Source organism: Medicago sativa, chromosome 1, assembly GCF_051527215.1.
Source record: "Medicago sativa cultivar Bolivia chromosome 1, Bolivia_mono, whole genome shotgun sequence".
Lineage (NCBI taxonomy): Eukaryota > Viridiplantae > Streptophyta > Magnoliopsida > Fabales > Fabaceae > Medicago > Medicago sativa.
The window spans coordinates 88924555-88942456 of record NC_140749.1 but is presented as its reverse complement, the minus strand read 5'-3'; the positions used below and the strand labels follow the sequence as shown (position 1 = coordinate 88942456).

Genomic DNA, 17902 nt, shown 5'->3' with positions numbered 1-17902 from the left:
GGACTAAAATGACTAATCATTACATATTCAAGGACTAAAGTGATTATTACCCCTTTTTTTCTAACATCCATTCAATTGAGTTAGTTGAATGAAAAAATTCCGTTTCAAAATGAGTGTCCCTCTAGCCAATAACACACAAATTAAGAAATGTAATAAAGTAGTCAAATGTTATAGCAATTTTACCAAATTATCCTAATCAACTATTTGTTTGTTTTTCATTAAAAAAAAAATAATACTTTGGAAGTAGTGTAACATAATATTAATTGAATGGTACAATTGAAAAGAAAAAATTATTATTGCATTGGAAATTGAAAACGACATTCATGTTGAAACAATTTTTTTTGTTGCTAAAACGACACTTATTTTTGAAAAGGAGGGAACACTATTTTTATGTTTCAATTTGTGGGACATAATCGCTCCCAATTTGTGAAATTAATAGACTTAAATGTTGGACATTCACTATATAAATTTGACTAAAAAAATAAGCAGGTGATTCACTAATGACGTGGCAGAAAAAGAAAAGCGTGAGTGAGGTTGAAGAAGCGAGTGGGAGTTTAAAGCCGCAATCGCAAACTAACCCTTTCTGTTTCTGTTCTGTTCCACATGTATGAATGAACTTTTGCTATTTGCACCACCACGAATTCCCACGAATTCGGAACTGACACATTTCATATTTATTCTGTTTCTGGATGCAAAAACCCCCAAAACCCTGCTGAGACAAAACAAACATGAACAGCGCTATTCTGAGGAACCGTTCTAAGGTTTCTCATTTCACGACCATGCAAATGTTCACTAACCATTCAATTAATCAAATCAAACTTCTTTCTAACAAACACCATTCAAAACCTTACTTTCGATTACCTAATAATTTCTTGATCAAGAAAACCAGACAACATGAAATTTCTCCATCATCGTTTTCTTCTTCAACAGCATCTGTTCCTAAGGTTGGTTTTGTTGGTTGGTATTTGGGGATGATAAAATCACGCCCTATTCTCACTAAAAGTGTTACCTCTGCACTCATTTATACCGCTGCTGATTTATCTTCTCAGGTACCCTTTTTAAGGTTTCATCTATTTTTGTTTTCATGTTTTTCTTCTCTGCATTCTTTTCATTGATTTAGGTTCACAAGGAACAATTTTTAGTTGATGTTTGTTATAATTGTTCACTTGGTGTCTTGTCTTATGTTTCTTGTAAAAAGTTTAGTGTTTCTAATGGTGCTTTGTCTAATGTTGTTGAGTAGTAGGATAGTTGATTTCTAGCTGTGCCTTGTCTAGTTTTAGAGAATTACTGGTTTTTCAGATGGAATGATTCTAGGGTGTAGAATGAAAGTTGTAGTCTTCTGGTGTTTACTTACTAGTAGCATCGTCAGTTATGGAAATGGAATGGAAGAGGAGAAACCAAGTCATAAATTTTTATACACATGATTAGATATTTACCTTGGTACCTAAGGTTGTCAAACTTGAAAGTCTGTATAAACTCTTGGCATCTGTTTGGTACTGCAGCCGCGTTTGTCAAAAGTGTGATGGTTTACCACGTTGACGCAGAAGCTTGCTTTTGTTGCTTCTGCAAACCACGGTGAAAAGGCTAGTTGGACGTGAGTTTGCAAAATCGAAGACGTACCAAACTGACAGTTAAAATATCCACATAGACCCGTTAGAGCAAGGTAGTTAAATTTGAGATTTTAGTTAAATTGGAAAGGGGCGTCAGCGTCAGGATCATAAATGTAAGATCTTATAAAACTCGTAAAATAGCATAAGTAAGGAAACCCATTTAAATTGGAATAACTTAAATAAGCATAAATTTGAAATCAAGGAGAAAATCATACACAAGGAGAAAAACACTGCCGAAGGATGCTTCCATAACGACGTCCGAGAACCCAAGCTCTTTCAAAAGAACAGCCACATTTTAACACAGAAAAATGTTGTTGTCAACGGTGTCATGGCGTCCAACCCATGAACCTGGTTGATGTTCGCAAACAAACCCACCAATTTCACGAGTAAGATCTACAATCCCATGTGATCCTGCTAAATTGTGGTTTTAACTGTGATCGGGATCGCCCAAGTCATTAAAGATTATAATATTGTAAGATCGCGATTTTGACAACCTTGTGTATGAGTTTACCAAATATAAAAATAAAAAAATAAAAACTATACACGAGTTTACAAAATATAATACTATTATTAATAAAAACTATTAATGGTATCGAAATTAACACCAAGTCTTAATCATTCCAACTCACTTATAGAGCAAATCATAATAAGAAAGTGTCATTGCACAGGTCTTACTCAAAATGACCAAAACAAAAGTTCATAATGTTGAAAAAAAATTAAAATGAGCTACAAATATTCGTAAAATTCAAACCTATACTGCATAAAACATAAACTGTTGCACATAGACAAATAAAAAGATCAGAAACAGAGATGGGATGGGTCTTTTCGCAGAAAGAAAACAGCCCCTTATTAACACAGTTGTGGGCAAGCACCTAGCAGGGCCAGGTTTGTGTTGTCAATGCATAAAAATGTTGGGAGGGACGAGATCATCCAGTGCAGCAGTGTATGGCCAAGTTTGTGTTGCAGGGGTTCGTGAGTAAACTGGATCTTTGGCCTTTCAGTGTTGACTGGAGGATTGCCGAAGGGAGCCGACAATGACGTGGTTCTTTGTTGGCAGGATGGGAAGCTACAACAGTAAGGGCAGCTTTTGAAAGCATTGTGAGTGAATGGAAGCTGGAGGATTGTGGACAGGAGTGAGCAATAGAGAGGTTGTTTTGTTTGGTTATACATGGGAGGATAGGAGGCTACCACATGAAGAGCGGCTTGAAGCATTGTGGGTAAACAGGGATGTGGAAGCCCTGTGGTCAAATGCCTTCTTTTTGCATGTTTTTGGTCTTGATTTTACATTTCATCAGATTCGCTATCGTGATTTTGAGGGAGTTCAAACTAGTCCATGCGAGTTTGTTAAGAAATGAGTTTTATATATTCAACTTGATTTTCCTACATAGAAGAAACTTATGAGTTTGACATGCTTGGTTGGGTTGGTCACTTTGTCCAATGTGTGTTTTGCATGCATACTACTACCTCCGTCCCGGTATAATTGACCTACTTTGGTTTTTCACACAGATTAAGAAAAGTGTATAAATAAAGGGGAAAGTGGAATATATTGTATTGGGAATGATAAAAGTAGTATTATTTAGTGTTATATTGTATTGGGAATGATGAAAGTTGTATTGAAAATTGAAATGGGTCAGTTATTTTGGGACACTTTTTTTTAGAAAATGGGTCAGTTATTCCGGGACGGAGGGAGTAATATTTAGCAATACAATTAAATGTAGTTTTATCATGTTTTTGATAAATAAAAAATTGCTTGAAAAATTAATTCATTGTTTGAAATTTATCCTGGAATAAATGATAAAAAAAATTGCTTTAAAAATTAATTCATTGTTTGAAATTTATCCTGGAATAAATGATTTCTTTGCAATTCAAGATTCAATTCGTAGATGCAGTTTATAAAGTAACGTGTCTTTTTTTTTTTTTTGAGCAAATAAAGTAACGTGTCTTGCTGATCTTCTTTTTGAGGCATAGGTGATTGTTGGTCTTCCTCCGTACAACGTTTTTCAATATATGGACAATACTATAATTGGATAATACTTTTTGTTTTCTCCTTCACCCAACTACACATTGGACTAGGAGAGCCTTGGCTGCTGTTTACTTCTGATAGATAGACCCTTGATTGTTAATTTGTTGTCTCTTTAGTTTATACTACTAAGATATTGTTCCCATTCATGCCAAAATATTGTTGATTTTCTACATTTGCTCTAGCTTCAGCCTTGGTCTACTGTGTTGAGAGTGACATATAAGATGTCATATGACCTGATTTAGTGTTTGTAAATGGGAGGCATCTCTCGCCTTACAAGTCGATTTTGTACAGATGAGTTGGGCTCAACCCAAACTCTTAGTTTATCAATGTCTATCCAAGATCGGTTGAGCCACTCGCTACTGGGCCACTCTGGTCACATTTCAGATGTCTGGGCATGAGTGGGATGTTTAGAGTCCCACATTGGATGAGATATGACCTGAAAAAATGTTTATTATTGGGAGATTTCCCTCACCTTATAAGTCGGTTTCATATGGTTGGGTTAGAGCCGACTTAAATTCTCTAAGATACTACAATCACAAAAACTAATCCTGAGCTTATAAGTAGGAAAATAAGCTCAAAAGGAATGGGCTTTGCTTTGACATTAATATCATTTAATAATCATTTCAATCGGTAAAAAAAATCCTAATGTGAATGAAATAAAAAGATGCTAAATAATCAATAAGATCAATTTATTTCGCCCACCTACTTCCTAGTTCTTCTGTTGTTGTTGTTGTTGCTCTTTGTTTTGGATGTGCCGGTAACACAAGATCTTGAAGGTGCCTGTATTTTGAATGCGATACAGTGAATGTTTTTTCTGCACCCTTTCAACAAAATGTTGCACAGGTGGTGTTTTTGAGGAGTCTCAAAATCGAGTCCCTCTTCAATTCTTCAAATGCATATATTGTTTCAAGTTCTTGTGCAGACTCATTTGATGAATTCTTGAGTCTTTTATTTACATACCATTTGTCTCATTAAGTGGCTTTGCTTTGGTTTGATATTGCATACTTCATGCTCATTCTGTTGTTTCTCTCATACTCAAATGGTATTTAATTCCTTCAGACTATTGAGTGGCAATCTTCAAAATCTTTTGATTTTATAAGGACCTTACGCATGGCGGGATATGGGATGATCATTTTAGGACCATCATTGCATTTCTGGTTCAATTTTGTGTCAAGGCTTTTTCCAGGGAGGGATCTTTTCTCTACATTGAAGAAAATGGCCATGGGCCAGGGGATTTATGGACCTGCCATGACTGTTATTTTCTTCTCCTTGAATGCAGGTTTGCAAGGTATGGTCCAATTTTCTCAGCTTAATATATTCCAAAATTTACTTTTGTACATTGTTTTCCTTTGCTTACCTTTTTCTATATTTTCCCCTGGGGAGGTTTGCTTATCCTTTAAGTTGTTTGTGTTTGTCTTCCAAATTAATGCATGCTAGTATAGGTTGCAATACAAAATGCCAAAGCTCTACAAAACCTTTGTGCCGCCCTGTACTATTTTGCTTAACAGTTTCTCTTGGTTGCCAGGTGAAAATAGCAAAGAGATTGTTGCACGTTTAAAGCGTGATTTGCTTCCTACGATGTTAAATGGGGTCATGTACTGGCCTATGTGTGATTTTATTACTTTTAGATTCGCTCCTGTCCATTTACAGGTATGTGCTAAGTTCTTCCCACATTTCTCATCTTACAGAATGCCATGTAATTGTAAATTTTGGATGATGCGTGACATGTACCACTAAAAATAGGAAGGAAAAAAAAATCATTCTATTTTCATGTTGTGAAACTCGGGTTGTTTACTGATGGTTTTCTGCATCTGTTTATTTGACACAGCCATTAGTCAGCAATTCATTTTCGTACTTGTGGACCATTTATATGACCTATATGGCAAGCCTAGAGAAAGCCGAGACAGCTAGCTGATCATCGTCGGTCGTTCATGACTGAGATTTGGACTAACAAGTCTATAGAGTTTATCTGGAAGCTGCGCTGCGGTAAACAATCAAATCGTTTGGGAGTCTGCCGAAAATTCTCATCTCATGCCATGGCTATACTAGTACTACTTCTGCTAATCAAGACCTTCGGTTGAAACTTTTTTATTTTTATTTTTAACGTTATATTCCTCATTTTGTATTGTTTATTTCTTATATGAATGGACCAGTTCATTGAACAGCAGAAGCTCTATTAGAGCTATTGTTATTGAAGTTTATATTTATTTATCAGAAGAAAATTTTTAGTAATAATTTCAAGAGGCATTTCCTTCTTACTAAAGAGGAGAGGAAATCTGCATATGCTTATCCAAGTTAAGCCGAATCTTTGAGCCCTTTTCTCGAGTAAGTAGTATATCATCCTTTCAAATCCTCATAATATCCTTTTAATAACTTAACGGAGAAAGTATCAAATGAAACAATAACATATAGTAATTAGGATTAGGAAATTTCATTAAGCATATAAAATTGTAGCTCTCAGGTTAAAGAAAAACAATCCAAGGTTGTTCTATCATTTGATTTGATGAAATTGAATCGGTATTATTAATCATAAATGAAACGTGTATTATTAGTCCCTTTGAATTTTGAAACTCATCATGAATCTCAATCATTTAAGTCGAGTTGGTTTGATTTAACTTGATAATATTTTCTGTATGTAAAATTCATACTCAAAATCTAGCAAGAGAATCAGTACAGTACAATCAAGATTTTATACAATGAAGATGTTATTCTATCAAAGGTTGTCACACGTTTGTTGAACACAACTTTGCACAATTCTCGCTATTCAGTAGTCTTAGTCTCAAAAAGGATTACTGTTGTCAGTTGTGACCAGCAGCTTTTTGAAACCACCAAACATGGAATGTAGACATTATAAGAGGCTACATGAGTCAACAATGGTCCCAAAATCCTGATATGGCTTATTAGTTCGTGAGGAATACAACCATTGCTGGACAAACATGTTAAACTTTGATGGTAAACAAAATATGTATAAGACTGATACGTTTAACATGCAGACTAGCCCCAGAGTGACAATTTTAAGATACATAAAATTGTAAATGCCATAATCAAGCAACAATATATGATATCCCAAACTTGCACAAGCCCTTGCCAGGTTATCCCTCTTTTGTTATCCTCTTATGTTTATTTATATTCGGATTCTTTACAGTCACACAATAGCAGATCTCAACTATTAGAAGACAACTCATATTCTAAGATGTATTTTATAATGAATTTAGTGAAGTCAGGTTACAAGCCATACAATCTTCAATCACCGATTAAAACCCCCTTGACTCTGTGTTTTTCCAGATCAAAGAAAATCCAGGTCTATTGACACAGGGATTCAATATCAAGTCCGAAATTTGTTCACATAGTTGATCGGTTACAGTTGAACTTCAATACCCAGAATGCAATACAGCTTTATTTCAATGAAAATTAGATGAATTAAAACAAGTAAACAAGGGGGCCGGGGGCGAAGAGTTTAACAATCAGAACTGGATATTATTGAAGAATGGTATTACATGATACAATGAACTTGATAACCTATCCAGAGGTTCCTATCTCTTGTATTGAATTGACCCACTTCCTAACAATTATCAATCTCTATCTAAAAAATGCTATAGCTTATTATATGTTGACAAGTTGTGACTTTAGGAATAGACAAAAATTCCATGTCAGTTTTAGTAAAGACGGTTCATAATTCAAAGCATTCCACAACTGCAGGCTGCCTCCCAACTCCTGCCTAACTTTTGATTTCATCTGCTGCTAAATATCTGATCTACTTGTACAAAGTCTTCATTCATTAAATTTCTGATCTACCGATACAAAGTCTTCATTCATTAGAAGCACGTATACAAATCTTCTCAAGCTGTGTGGGCCAATCTGGTCCAAGAACTTGTGGATTTAATTCCATTGCAACGCGAAAATCCAAGAGAGACGTGCAAGAAGATTGTGTTGCTGTTTGCATATACCTTCTGGGTTGCAGTATATTTGAATCAGCTATTGACTGTCCATTTCCTTGTCTTCGGTGCTCATTTCCGAATCTCAACCCAGATGATAAACCCGTAGAGGAATCAACCAACCTCTTCAGATAAGAATCCATTGCATTATTCAATAGATTTACACAATCCACTGTCACAGTTAAACCCTCCTTCTTCAACTTTTGCTCCAAACGACTCCTCAAAGATGATGTGTCAGGGAGATATCCATTGCTGAAACAGGTTTCTCGAGGATACTTTCTGCGTGATGATGCAATAGAAAGAGGACTACGTCCATAACCAGAATTCATGGATATCCCAAGTGGAGCTGTAACAGGACTCTTACTTTGAATGCTTGAGCTTGGGCTTCCACCAAGCTGTTCAACCTCTTCTCCATCTTCAACAGAAATAGGAGGTCTGCTGCCAAGGGAATTCAGTTCTGTTGCACTCTGCTGCTCTGGAGTCTTGTAGATCAAATCTTTAGATCCAAGGTTTCGGGGCTTCCCTAACTGTCCCAGAGCACTCTGACGACTCGTAAGCATCCCTTCACAAGTAGCCAAAGAACCACCCCTGCGCAGAGAAGGAGGAAAGGCATCCCCGTACTGCATTTGAATTGATCTGCTCTGCTGCCGATTTGAATCTTTTGCATTCAAGACCCTCTCTTTTTTTGCAGAACTTCTATGAGGTGGAACTTTAGACAAACAAACATTCTTCAGAATTGCCCTAATGAGTTGATTATGAAGAGGAACATTTTCCTTCCCAATCGTCGTGATGCAAATCTTGTCAAACTCGGCCTTGCTGATCTTTGAACTAACCAACTTCCCAAGCTGATCAAAGTACGTACCAGCTTTCTCATTACCAACCTTCTTTACAATAACAGCTTTCAGCTCCAAAGTGTTTATTCGAGTATAGTTTTGCTTTGGTACCGTCATTTTCCCGAATCTTCTAACAATCAATGAAATAACAAATAAATCAAAATCTTAGCTTCTTCAACAAAAACCCCCAAATGATCCAAAAACCAAAAATTTCTTAAACCCTAAATCCCAAACAATATCTCTATCTACAATTCAACAAGTTTTCAATCAGAAACAATCATCAAATTCAACAATTCATCAATCAGAAATAACAACCCACACAACAATTTGTAAGAAAAACAGAAAACGCGTCCGAGCAAAATTGAGCAAGAAACAAATTTGAGAATTCTAAGTTGAAATTATGAAAGAAGAAAGAAAACCCATTAATGATTTCGAAGAAAGTAATGAAATTCAATGAAGTCAATGAAGAAGAAGATTCGTACCAAAATGGGTCACCAAGGATGAAGAATTGAAGCATGAAGTTGAAGCTGTTGGAATGTCTGAATTGCTATTTTGGTGCAGTGTGTGTCTGAAATGAGACCAAACCCTAACTGGAATGGATTATTGTAAGACTAAAGTACCAAAAGCTCATCCTCAACCTTGGTCTTCTTTTCTTGTGTGTAAGACCACTCTCTTTCTCTCTCCATCTCTCTCTCTCTCTCTCTCTCTCTCTCTCTCCAAAAATTCAACAAAGTGGAGCTAAATAAATAGAAACAAAACTAGTATAATTACTCTCTTTTATTAATTTGTAAGAATAAAAAATTGTTTTTATATATTTTTTTAAGAGTTTATATTTAATTTAATTAGCGTAAAGACTCGTACAATGTATTCTTTTATATTTATATTTAATTTAAGGGTTAAATATGTTTTTTGTCCCTATAAATATGTCAACTTTTCGTTTTAGTCCCTCTAAAATTTTTCTTCAACTTTTAGTCCCTATAAAATTTTCAATCTTCACTTTTGGTCCCTCTTTTGAAGTAAACTCATATGTAGAATTCATATTATTTACTAAAATTTTCCAGAAAAATTAAAAATATTATAAGAATCACTCCAAAAAAAATTCAGAATTTTTTAACAAAACATGAATTTAATATGAATTTTTATATTTTTTACGGTTAAAAATTCATATTTAATTTGTATTTTGTTAAAAAATTCTAATTTTTTTAAGGAAATTTTTTTAGAATATTTTACACATTTCTGCACAATTTCATTAAAAAATACAAGAATTAAATTAAAAATAGGGACCAAAAGTAGTGATTGAAAATTTTATAGAGACTAAAAGTCGAAGGAAAATTTAGAGAGACTAAAACGAAAAGTTGACATATTTATAGAGACTAAAAACATATTTAACCCTTAAAATAAAATATTGATTTTTTTTTTCTTTAGAGGTTTTAGATACTTATATTTAATTTCATTTATGTAAAAACTCGTACAATGTATTCCAGAAAGAAGAAAAAAACACTTGTACAATACAATCATTGAATTAATGCAATGCCTTTTTTAGACATATTAGTTTAATGTTTTATTCTCTTACTAGTGTGATTCTTTTTCACCACATAATTATTTTTTATAATGCGGGACAAATTTGAGAATTTGTGGGGGGTAGGAAAGCAAGTTTGAGATAGGAAGTAAAATGTTGTAACATAAGTAAGGTCGGGCCAAATTTGAGCCTAAGTAATATCTAATCCACCACCCAAAAGAACAAAGAAACAGAAAACCCTAATTTTGATTCTCTGTATAAATTGGTATCTGCATCATTGAAAATTCCTTCACCATCCACACAATTTTCCAGCTGCAGAGCATTTGAGGCTCACCGGCGATCAAATCAACAAACCATGGGACACTCAAATGTTTGGAACTCTCACCCCAAGACCTATGGTCCTGGTTCCCGCACTTGGTATATTCATTCTTCAATCTTCGATTCACATAACCTTTTTCAATTCATTTAGGTTTCTAGTATTTTGGGTTTTATTTTCCGCTGTTAAAGTTTACGTTTTGATCCCTCTTTTATGAATTTTGAATCGTTTGACTAGTGTTGTTTCTATGTTCTAATGGTTTTCTATTGCTTTGGGTTGTACTGTTATGGTTTGAGATTGATGAATAGTGTTATTGATAATATGTTTTGGGGATTTTTATTTTTTTGGGTCAGCTTTGATATCAGCTGATGTTATAGCTAAGCAGTGAACTAATTAAGATTTGATTCAGATGGCTTAAGTTGATTATTAATTTCGTTCAATGTTGTTTTGTTCTCGTTGTTGATGATTTGAACATATGTAGTTTAGTGGAAAACCTTATGTTATTGCTATTATATCGGTACTAGAGGAACACTGAACAGTAATTTTTGAATAATAGTGTATACTATACACATTCTCACTATTCTGCAGAATAATTGATGCTGTATTGCAGATCAGTTTTTTTTTTTAATTTAGAATTGTCTTGCTGATTGTGATTCATTTTGTGTATAACTTGTAGCCGTGTGTGCGGGAATTCACATGGATTGATAAGGAAGTATGGCCTTATGTGCTGCAGGCAATGCTTCCACAGCAATGCCAAGGAAATTGGCTTCATTAAGGTAAACTTTTGATTATGTTGTCCTCAGATACAATCATGTAAAATGTATGCATTTTTAATGCCTTTTGTTTTTATTTTTGTTGCAGTACCGTTGAAGAGCTATTTTCTTTGCCCAGCCAATCTTAGGTTTCGGCATTAGAGTGTTGTGAGGTGGTTATGTTTGAAGAATCCTATGTTGAAGAAACTTAAGAATTGTTTTTGCATTTAGTTTATTTGTCAGAATTTATGAATTAAGGTTGAAACTCCTTTTTTATATATACATTTCCTTTTACTATGACTTCCTTGCTATTTTTTGTGATATACTATTAATGTTTGAATTAGGATTGTGTGATTATTGTTTAATTGTTGTTGCCCCACACAGCAATTTTAAGGCCATGGTATACAGATTGGGTTTGAATGCTGTCACAGACTGCTTGCAGTCAGCAATTTGTGACTTCGATTATTATCATACTGTGTAAATTTTTTCAGTCAGTAATCTTTGTTTTTAAAATAATCAAAACATGCTGTTTTTTCGGACTTATCACAAATTGCTCACATATTTTCCGACAATGTAGTTTGTGACTGCGTTTAATGTCACTATACTGAGATTCTATTGTTGGCGGAAGTTAAGATTTCACTGTACTGACTGAGAGTGCATGTCAGCAAATTTCAATTGATGTTGTTGTTCATTGAAATTTAGTACTGATTTCTACCTATCTGTGTTCTTTGTGGGTCAGTGTTCATAACAAAGAAGTAGTCTACAATTGATTTATTATGATATGAACTCTTTATTCATTTGACTAAAAAACGCATTGCATTTGTAGACGTTTGCATTACTGTCGTACAATTTTTAGCTTAGGTGGAAAACCTAAATAAAATTCGATATTATTTGTTATACACCTGATTTGTGCTTATGTCAAATGTTTCGGATTTTAACCCACCAATTTTTTTGCTACATATTGACATGAAGCTTCTTCCAAGTGGGTTGTCTAGGACTGTTTGTACTATCAGCTTCTTCCAAGTCTCTTGTCCTAGTTTTGCAACGGTTAAGTCCAATAACTTGGGAAATGTTAGTCGTTCATTTTCGTCTAAATATCGATTAAGAATCATGTTCTTTCCTATCGTAAAATATAGAATTGTGTACCACCCTTGCTTGTGTAAAATGAAGACAAGGTTTTGAGATACTGAAAGACAACTATAGGTTCTCTTCTCTTTTTCTAAATTGGCTAAAACACACTTGGTACATTTTATTATAGGTTCTCTTTTCTTTGGCTAAACGGACATAGATTAGGCAGAAGAATATGCAATGCCTGTTTTCTTTTCTAGTGAAACAAAAGAGAAATCAGATGTTAGGTCAGATTCTTATGGAAATCAGAAGGTTGTATCCTTTTAAAAATGAGTCAGGCAAACAATAATACCACACACGCCTATATCTACCTTTACATATCAACCAAATTATGCCTTTTTGTCATCTCATTATCCTGTTGCAAATAAAGAAAATTTGCATGTGCCAAGATTGTGATTGGAACAACAAATGCATGTGGCAATTGGATAAGAGTAGAAAGAATATCATATTTGGTCGTAGACTCGTAGTGTATATATGAGAGTGAGTAACAAGAAGTTGAGGCTGAGACTAGATTTGATGTCGGTGCGACCCACACACAACCACATATAACAAAAGCTTAAAAAACTGTTATGTTACCTGCTTTGTAAGTTGTACCAACCAATCCAACACTAATGCCGGCCTCTAATGAATTCCTTCCTTTACAAGGCATTTCAGCATCATATTCATTTTAGTGTACAGTTTTAAGTTTAATCAAACTTCTTGAGGGTAATATGGTTTGAGTTGCGGAATTGATGCTCTAGGACGTGCCAATGACTTATTCACACTAAGGAAGGTGTTTTATGGGACCATATTTTAATCTTTATACCAACAATTTCATATGCAGTGTTGCAAATTGAGAAACACTAAACAGTTTTCTATGGGATTGAGAACCATTGGAGAGAAGGTATCCTATAGACTATAGAGTGGAGATAGCAGTACTTTTTTTGGTCGGCAAGATGTTGAAAAAGGAATAAAAAAGAAGTGATTAATTTTTCTTAAAATGTAAAAGCAGTGCTTACACAATTAACATATAAAAGAAATAAAAAGAAATTGTTAAAAGTTTGTACATCATTTTATATTCCCCACCCTGTAAATTACATAACTTTGGAGCACGTAAACTATGAGTTTATCGCCAAAATTATCTCCTACTTATTCTGTGTTTTATATTTTCGCTTCTAAAGATAGCTCAAGAGTATAAGAATTGAATGATAACCACAGAGAGTAAAAGAATTAGATTCAAATGATGTATCAAGCTATGTTATTCCTTGAGTTCTTTAAAATGTGTTTCATTCTACTTAGCAAATTATTAAAATAGAAAGAATAGCTGAATATATGGTTTTTTTTTTACTACAAGATTATAAGCAAAGTACAAATAGCTGACCTCTTAATCGTAAAATGTAAACCAATACCTTTGAAAAGAATATTTAGTTACACAAGTAACCTATCATTTTCGGGATCTATTTTTTTCTAAATAAAAATAAAATTGCACTGTTTTAGAGATTATGATAATTGAGCTTTTCACTGAATTAACTTTATGCTGAATTGATTATCATAAGACAATAAATTCTCTACACACGAGTCAGCTTTAAGATAGGGATAGAAAAGGGAGATAATGTTCCTTGGATGCATTGCTTGAGGGGAGGTTTCTCAAAAGTAAATAACGAGTAAAAAAAGAAAGTAAATAATGAGTAAAGATAACCTGTACATAAAGACAGTGAAGATTCCACCAAAAACTAATATGGAGTAAAAAAATACGAGTTCAATTTAATCTAGGCAATTTTGCAGCTATGCTTTTTTTAAAAAATTAAACGTATATATTATGAAGAATGTTGATTTTATTAGTGTAAATAAGGGTGTTTGTCATTCAATTTGGACTGAGACAAAATAAATCATCTTTTTAGTCGAATAGTCTAATTGCTAGAAATTCACTCCTAAGATAAATAAGTGAAAAATCTAAAGTTCAAGTCTAAACTCCTACATATTCAATATTTTTTTTTTCTTTCAAAAAAAAAAAGTTTGTGTCTTAGAGTAGTCCAAAATTTTAAAGTCACTCTTACTTCCTTTACTTTTGATTGTCATCATTCAAAGTAAGAATGAATATACCAAAATGTTTCCAACTGATAAGCCGTGTACTAAAATTAACAAGAAATTACTTAAAATGGGGTACTTTGAGTACTCAAAGCACTAACTCAACAAATCAAATATCAAGAATCTTGAATCTTTGGCTTCAAGGATTATTAATCTCTCCAAAGCAATATAATAATAACCACATTTCTGAGCATGCAAAATAGCCGCCAATACCCAAACCAACTTTGAAGTTACAAAGTTGAGTATCACATTTTTCTTCTTCTTTTGCTATTGGTAATAAATAATCACTAACTTTCTCCTATGTGGGGTAATTGAGCTGGAAAGGAGAAACAAAGTTAGAAAGCTATGGGACAGACAGGCAATATAATTTCCTTAAACCCATAATCACTTCCGAAGCAAAGTTAATTAATTAAATAATACTTATAAACGGATATCTTTGAGTGGTTGTTTACTTTTAACCTATTACTATTACTATTCCATTGAGTTGAGTGTGCCTTAAGTTACATAGCCTTCTCAAATTAGAATTATGCATTTCTCATCATTTCATCACACATTTGCTATGAATTCGTTTATCAAACTGTAAAACAATATCTTTTGTCCTCTAATTCCAAATGGGAAATTACAATCAGTAGATTGGTGAAGGCTTATTGAAGTAGGGACATAAACCATAAATTATTTATAACTATGAACTATTAATTAGTCTTAATTATAGATGATATTATCTAGCAATTAGTAATTTGACTTGCCAAAGTGAAATACTTAACCGAGGGATTTGGTACAAATTAAAATTTGTGTCCTTTATTGTTGAAGTAGCTAGCTATTTGTGGTGGATAATCATGTAGCTCTAACTAATTATTTAGTTGATTAACTACAACAACAAACAAAAAGAATTCTATCCAACTCAAAGTGCTATTGCTTCTAGGGTCACCTGGAAATTATTTTGGATAAAGATGTGGCAAGGTATAAGGCAGGTGCTAAATTGTAATTATAATTTATTGTGATACAAATCATCACAATCTATAGCACTAGGCTTGGCATTTTTGCATATTGATTTTGCCTTTCTTATCATAATCAAGTGATTCAAGACTAATGGCACACATGTGAGCAACATTATACTATAAAGGAAAAGGTAGCTTCAATGTAAATCAAGTTTTTTAAATTTAGTAGTTGTTTAGATTAATAAAATGTTTTTGTCAAATTTGTACAAAAAAATGAGAGTTTTGTCAAACCCTTATCTTAGCAGACACACAATATTAAATACTGTATTTTAGTTGAACTGCTGCAGAGCTCAGTCTTGTTGTTTCTTCAAATAATAATTAAAATATGAATTATGTCTGCTAGTGACTGTACTAGAAATTTTACAGAGATATGTATTCAACAGGTACTTTATAAATTACACCCTATGTTTTTTTTTTTTTTTGTACAAATTATTACTAGTCTGCGACAAGAAAAAAACATTTTAATGTAAGCTATTTAATTAAATAATGAGGGAGCTACGCCGTCAGCCAAAGGAAGAGTCACAATTTTAAATATATTTATTAGCACAAGATGCTGTCAGATGAAACTAACTAACCATAAGCAAGTTCAGAGGGCAAGGGAAAAATAATTTAAAATTACAAATTTCAATTTGGGATATTTTATACTAATTCCATTAACCTTTATATAATTTGAAAGCTTAATAAATTTAATCTATCCTCCATTTTTAAAAAATAATAATAATATCTCTTTCTCTCCTTTTATTGGCCAAAATTGATGAAATTAATTTATTTATTTTAGGGAAAAATAAATTGATGAAATTAATTAAATGTTAAGAAGGTTGGAGAAAACAGAAAATAAAAGAGGTAGATGTTGATAATAAGAAATATAAGAAGCGTTCAAAGGTTGCAATGAATGGTGTAAATGGAAAGGGACATGAAGAAAGAGATGTGGCATCTTTAATGTAGTTATAATTAATAGTAAATTGATTATAGCTTAGCTTGCAAAAATCACAATTAGCCAACACTACTGCCTTTTTGGTTGATAATGTCTAAACTTTTAGGGCATTTCATTTAATTTAATTGATAACATCAACCACTGTATTTGCTTTCATCAACGTTAGCTCATTCATCTCTTTCCTAATGAAGTAATCAATCTATCTCAATCTTTATACACACACACATTATACATTAGTATTATAAAATATATACTTACAATTTATACCACGTGAAATACTATTAAGCGAGTGTGCTCATCTTAGTGTCTTGATATTGTTACACTTATTGTATTCCTTCAATTATGAAATAATAAAAGTTATTTTTACACATTTAGCTACCTATACTATACAGTCGAGTACTCAAACCGTGAAAAATATGAAAACTAGTGTATTTAAAGTGTTTTCTTTAATTTATATAGTATTAGAAATTAAACAAGTGTTTTTTCTTATTTTCCACATACATTTGTAGTTGAAGATATCATCCTTGCATGAAAGGTTTCAAGGGAACAACATTGATGTTATGTTTGGTAAGATCAAGGAATTAAGTAGAAGAAAAAGAAAAATTTAATGCACTTCAGTTCAATTCAAGTCTAATTATATGGCCGACTTGCTTTCTTTCTTTTCAAATCACTCCTAACAACTATTGATTTGTTAGAGATGCCAAACTACTAACTAATCCCAAGATAATACGACTACTATTTACTCCATTTTATTATCAAATTAAAATACAAAGTTGCTCTAATAAACTGTCAACAGACAAAAAGCAAAACTGGTTTATTGATGCAGTATATTGGTTTATGAAAGGGACGTGGACTAATCCTTTCCTTGTATAAGTTTTTTTTTTTTTGAAAGTTTTCCTTTTCTTTTATAAAAAAAAATTATAGTGAAAGGACGATGATCAATCCAAGATAAAGAAGATCTTCAAATTCAAAGATGAAGAATCATTGATAGACTTGAAGAAAATGAAGATTTAAGAACAAGAGCATTTGAGTCATTATATATTAGTTATTTAAGAATATGAGTATTTACTATTTATGTTATTACACTATAGAATTTGACGAATCGACGAGTAGAAAACTCAGTCGACATTCACATGTAATCAAATTTGCATCATTTAAAAAAAAATGGTCAAGAGACCAGTTTAAATGTATTTGAAAATACATGTTCAAATTGAAAGAATTTGGTTTTAAAGGGATTTTTTGAAAGGAGGGATTAAAACTTAAGTTACTCATATTTACGGTGACTATTTACATAATTAAAAAAATATATAATTGATGAAACCAAAGATGAAGCAATGGACAAAGTATAACAAAATGTGGTGAAAAAAAACTAACTTTTTTTGTATGTTTGAAAGGAAGTGAAAAATCTAACATGGATATTTGATGTTCAGGGAAAAAATACTTTCAAAAAGTTGGATTAAAATGTACGAGACGCAATTCACAGGTCAATAGTTTAAAGAGACATTATAAATGAAAACATTTATTTTTACATTTGATGTAAAATGATATAAAACAATATTGGGGTGACATGTTCTCATATAAATTGCTTTTTATTAGAAAATACTAACACATAAAGATTTGTTTAAATTGTAAAGTCATATATAGAGAGCTTAGCTCCCTAACATAGAGTGTTGATTATGAATTTAAGGGTTAAGAGAAGAGCGAAGAGAAGAAGCCATTGTTGATCTCCTAAGACTAAGTGGTAGCATTTTAAGGGGAAAAAAAACTTACCTTACACAAGATTTTAG

At 32.8% G+C, this 17902-nt stretch overlaps 3 protein-coding genes across 4 annotated transcripts; 2 read left to right on the top strand and 1 right to left on the bottom strand.

Annotated features, from left to right (window-relative positions):
• Nucleotides 1-585: 585 nt before the first annotated feature.
• Nucleotides 586-5868, top strand: LOC146958842 (uncharacterized). Its single transcript, XM_085740353.1, has 4 exons — nt 586-1049; nt 4693-4921; nt 5159-5283; nt 5462-5868. Exons 1-4 carry the CDS (start codon nt 729-731, stop codon nt 5546-5548), a joined length of 762 nt encoding a protein of 253 aa, XP_085596479.1. The 5' UTR covers nt 586-728; the 3' UTR covers nt 5549-5868.
• A 1221-nt stretch (nt 5869-7089) lies between these two features.
• On the bottom strand, nt 7090-9118 carry LOC146958841 (uncharacterized). 2 transcript variants are annotated; one of them, XM_085740352.1, is made up of 2 exons: nt 8884-9118; nt 7090-8531 (listed from the first exon to the last, which is right to left on the bottom strand). In XM_085740352.1, the coding sequence occupies exon 2, from the start codon at nt 8516-8518 to the stop codon at nt 7442-7444; it is 1077 nt and encodes a 358-aa protein (XP_085596478.1). In that variant the 5' UTR covers nt 8519-8531; nt 8884-9118; the 3' UTR covers nt 7090-7441. The 2 variants fall into 2 exon arrangements, with proteins under 2 accessions (XP_085596478.1, XP_085596477.1); XM_085740351.1 differs by having other exon boundaries at nt 7090-8528.
• A 1093-nt stretch (nt 9119-10211) lies between these two features.
• On the top strand, nt 10212-11288 carry LOC146958840 (small ribosomal subunit protein uS14z/uS14y/uS14x). The gene is made up of 3 exons (XM_085740350.1): nt 10212-10337; nt 10913-11012; nt 11098-11288. The coding sequence occupies exons 1-3, from the start codon at nt 10276-10278 to the stop codon at nt 11104-11106; spliced, it is 171 nt and encodes a 56-aa protein (XP_085596476.1). The 5' UTR covers nt 10212-10275; the 3' UTR covers nt 11107-11288.
• Nucleotides 11289-17902: the final 6614 nt, after the last annotated feature.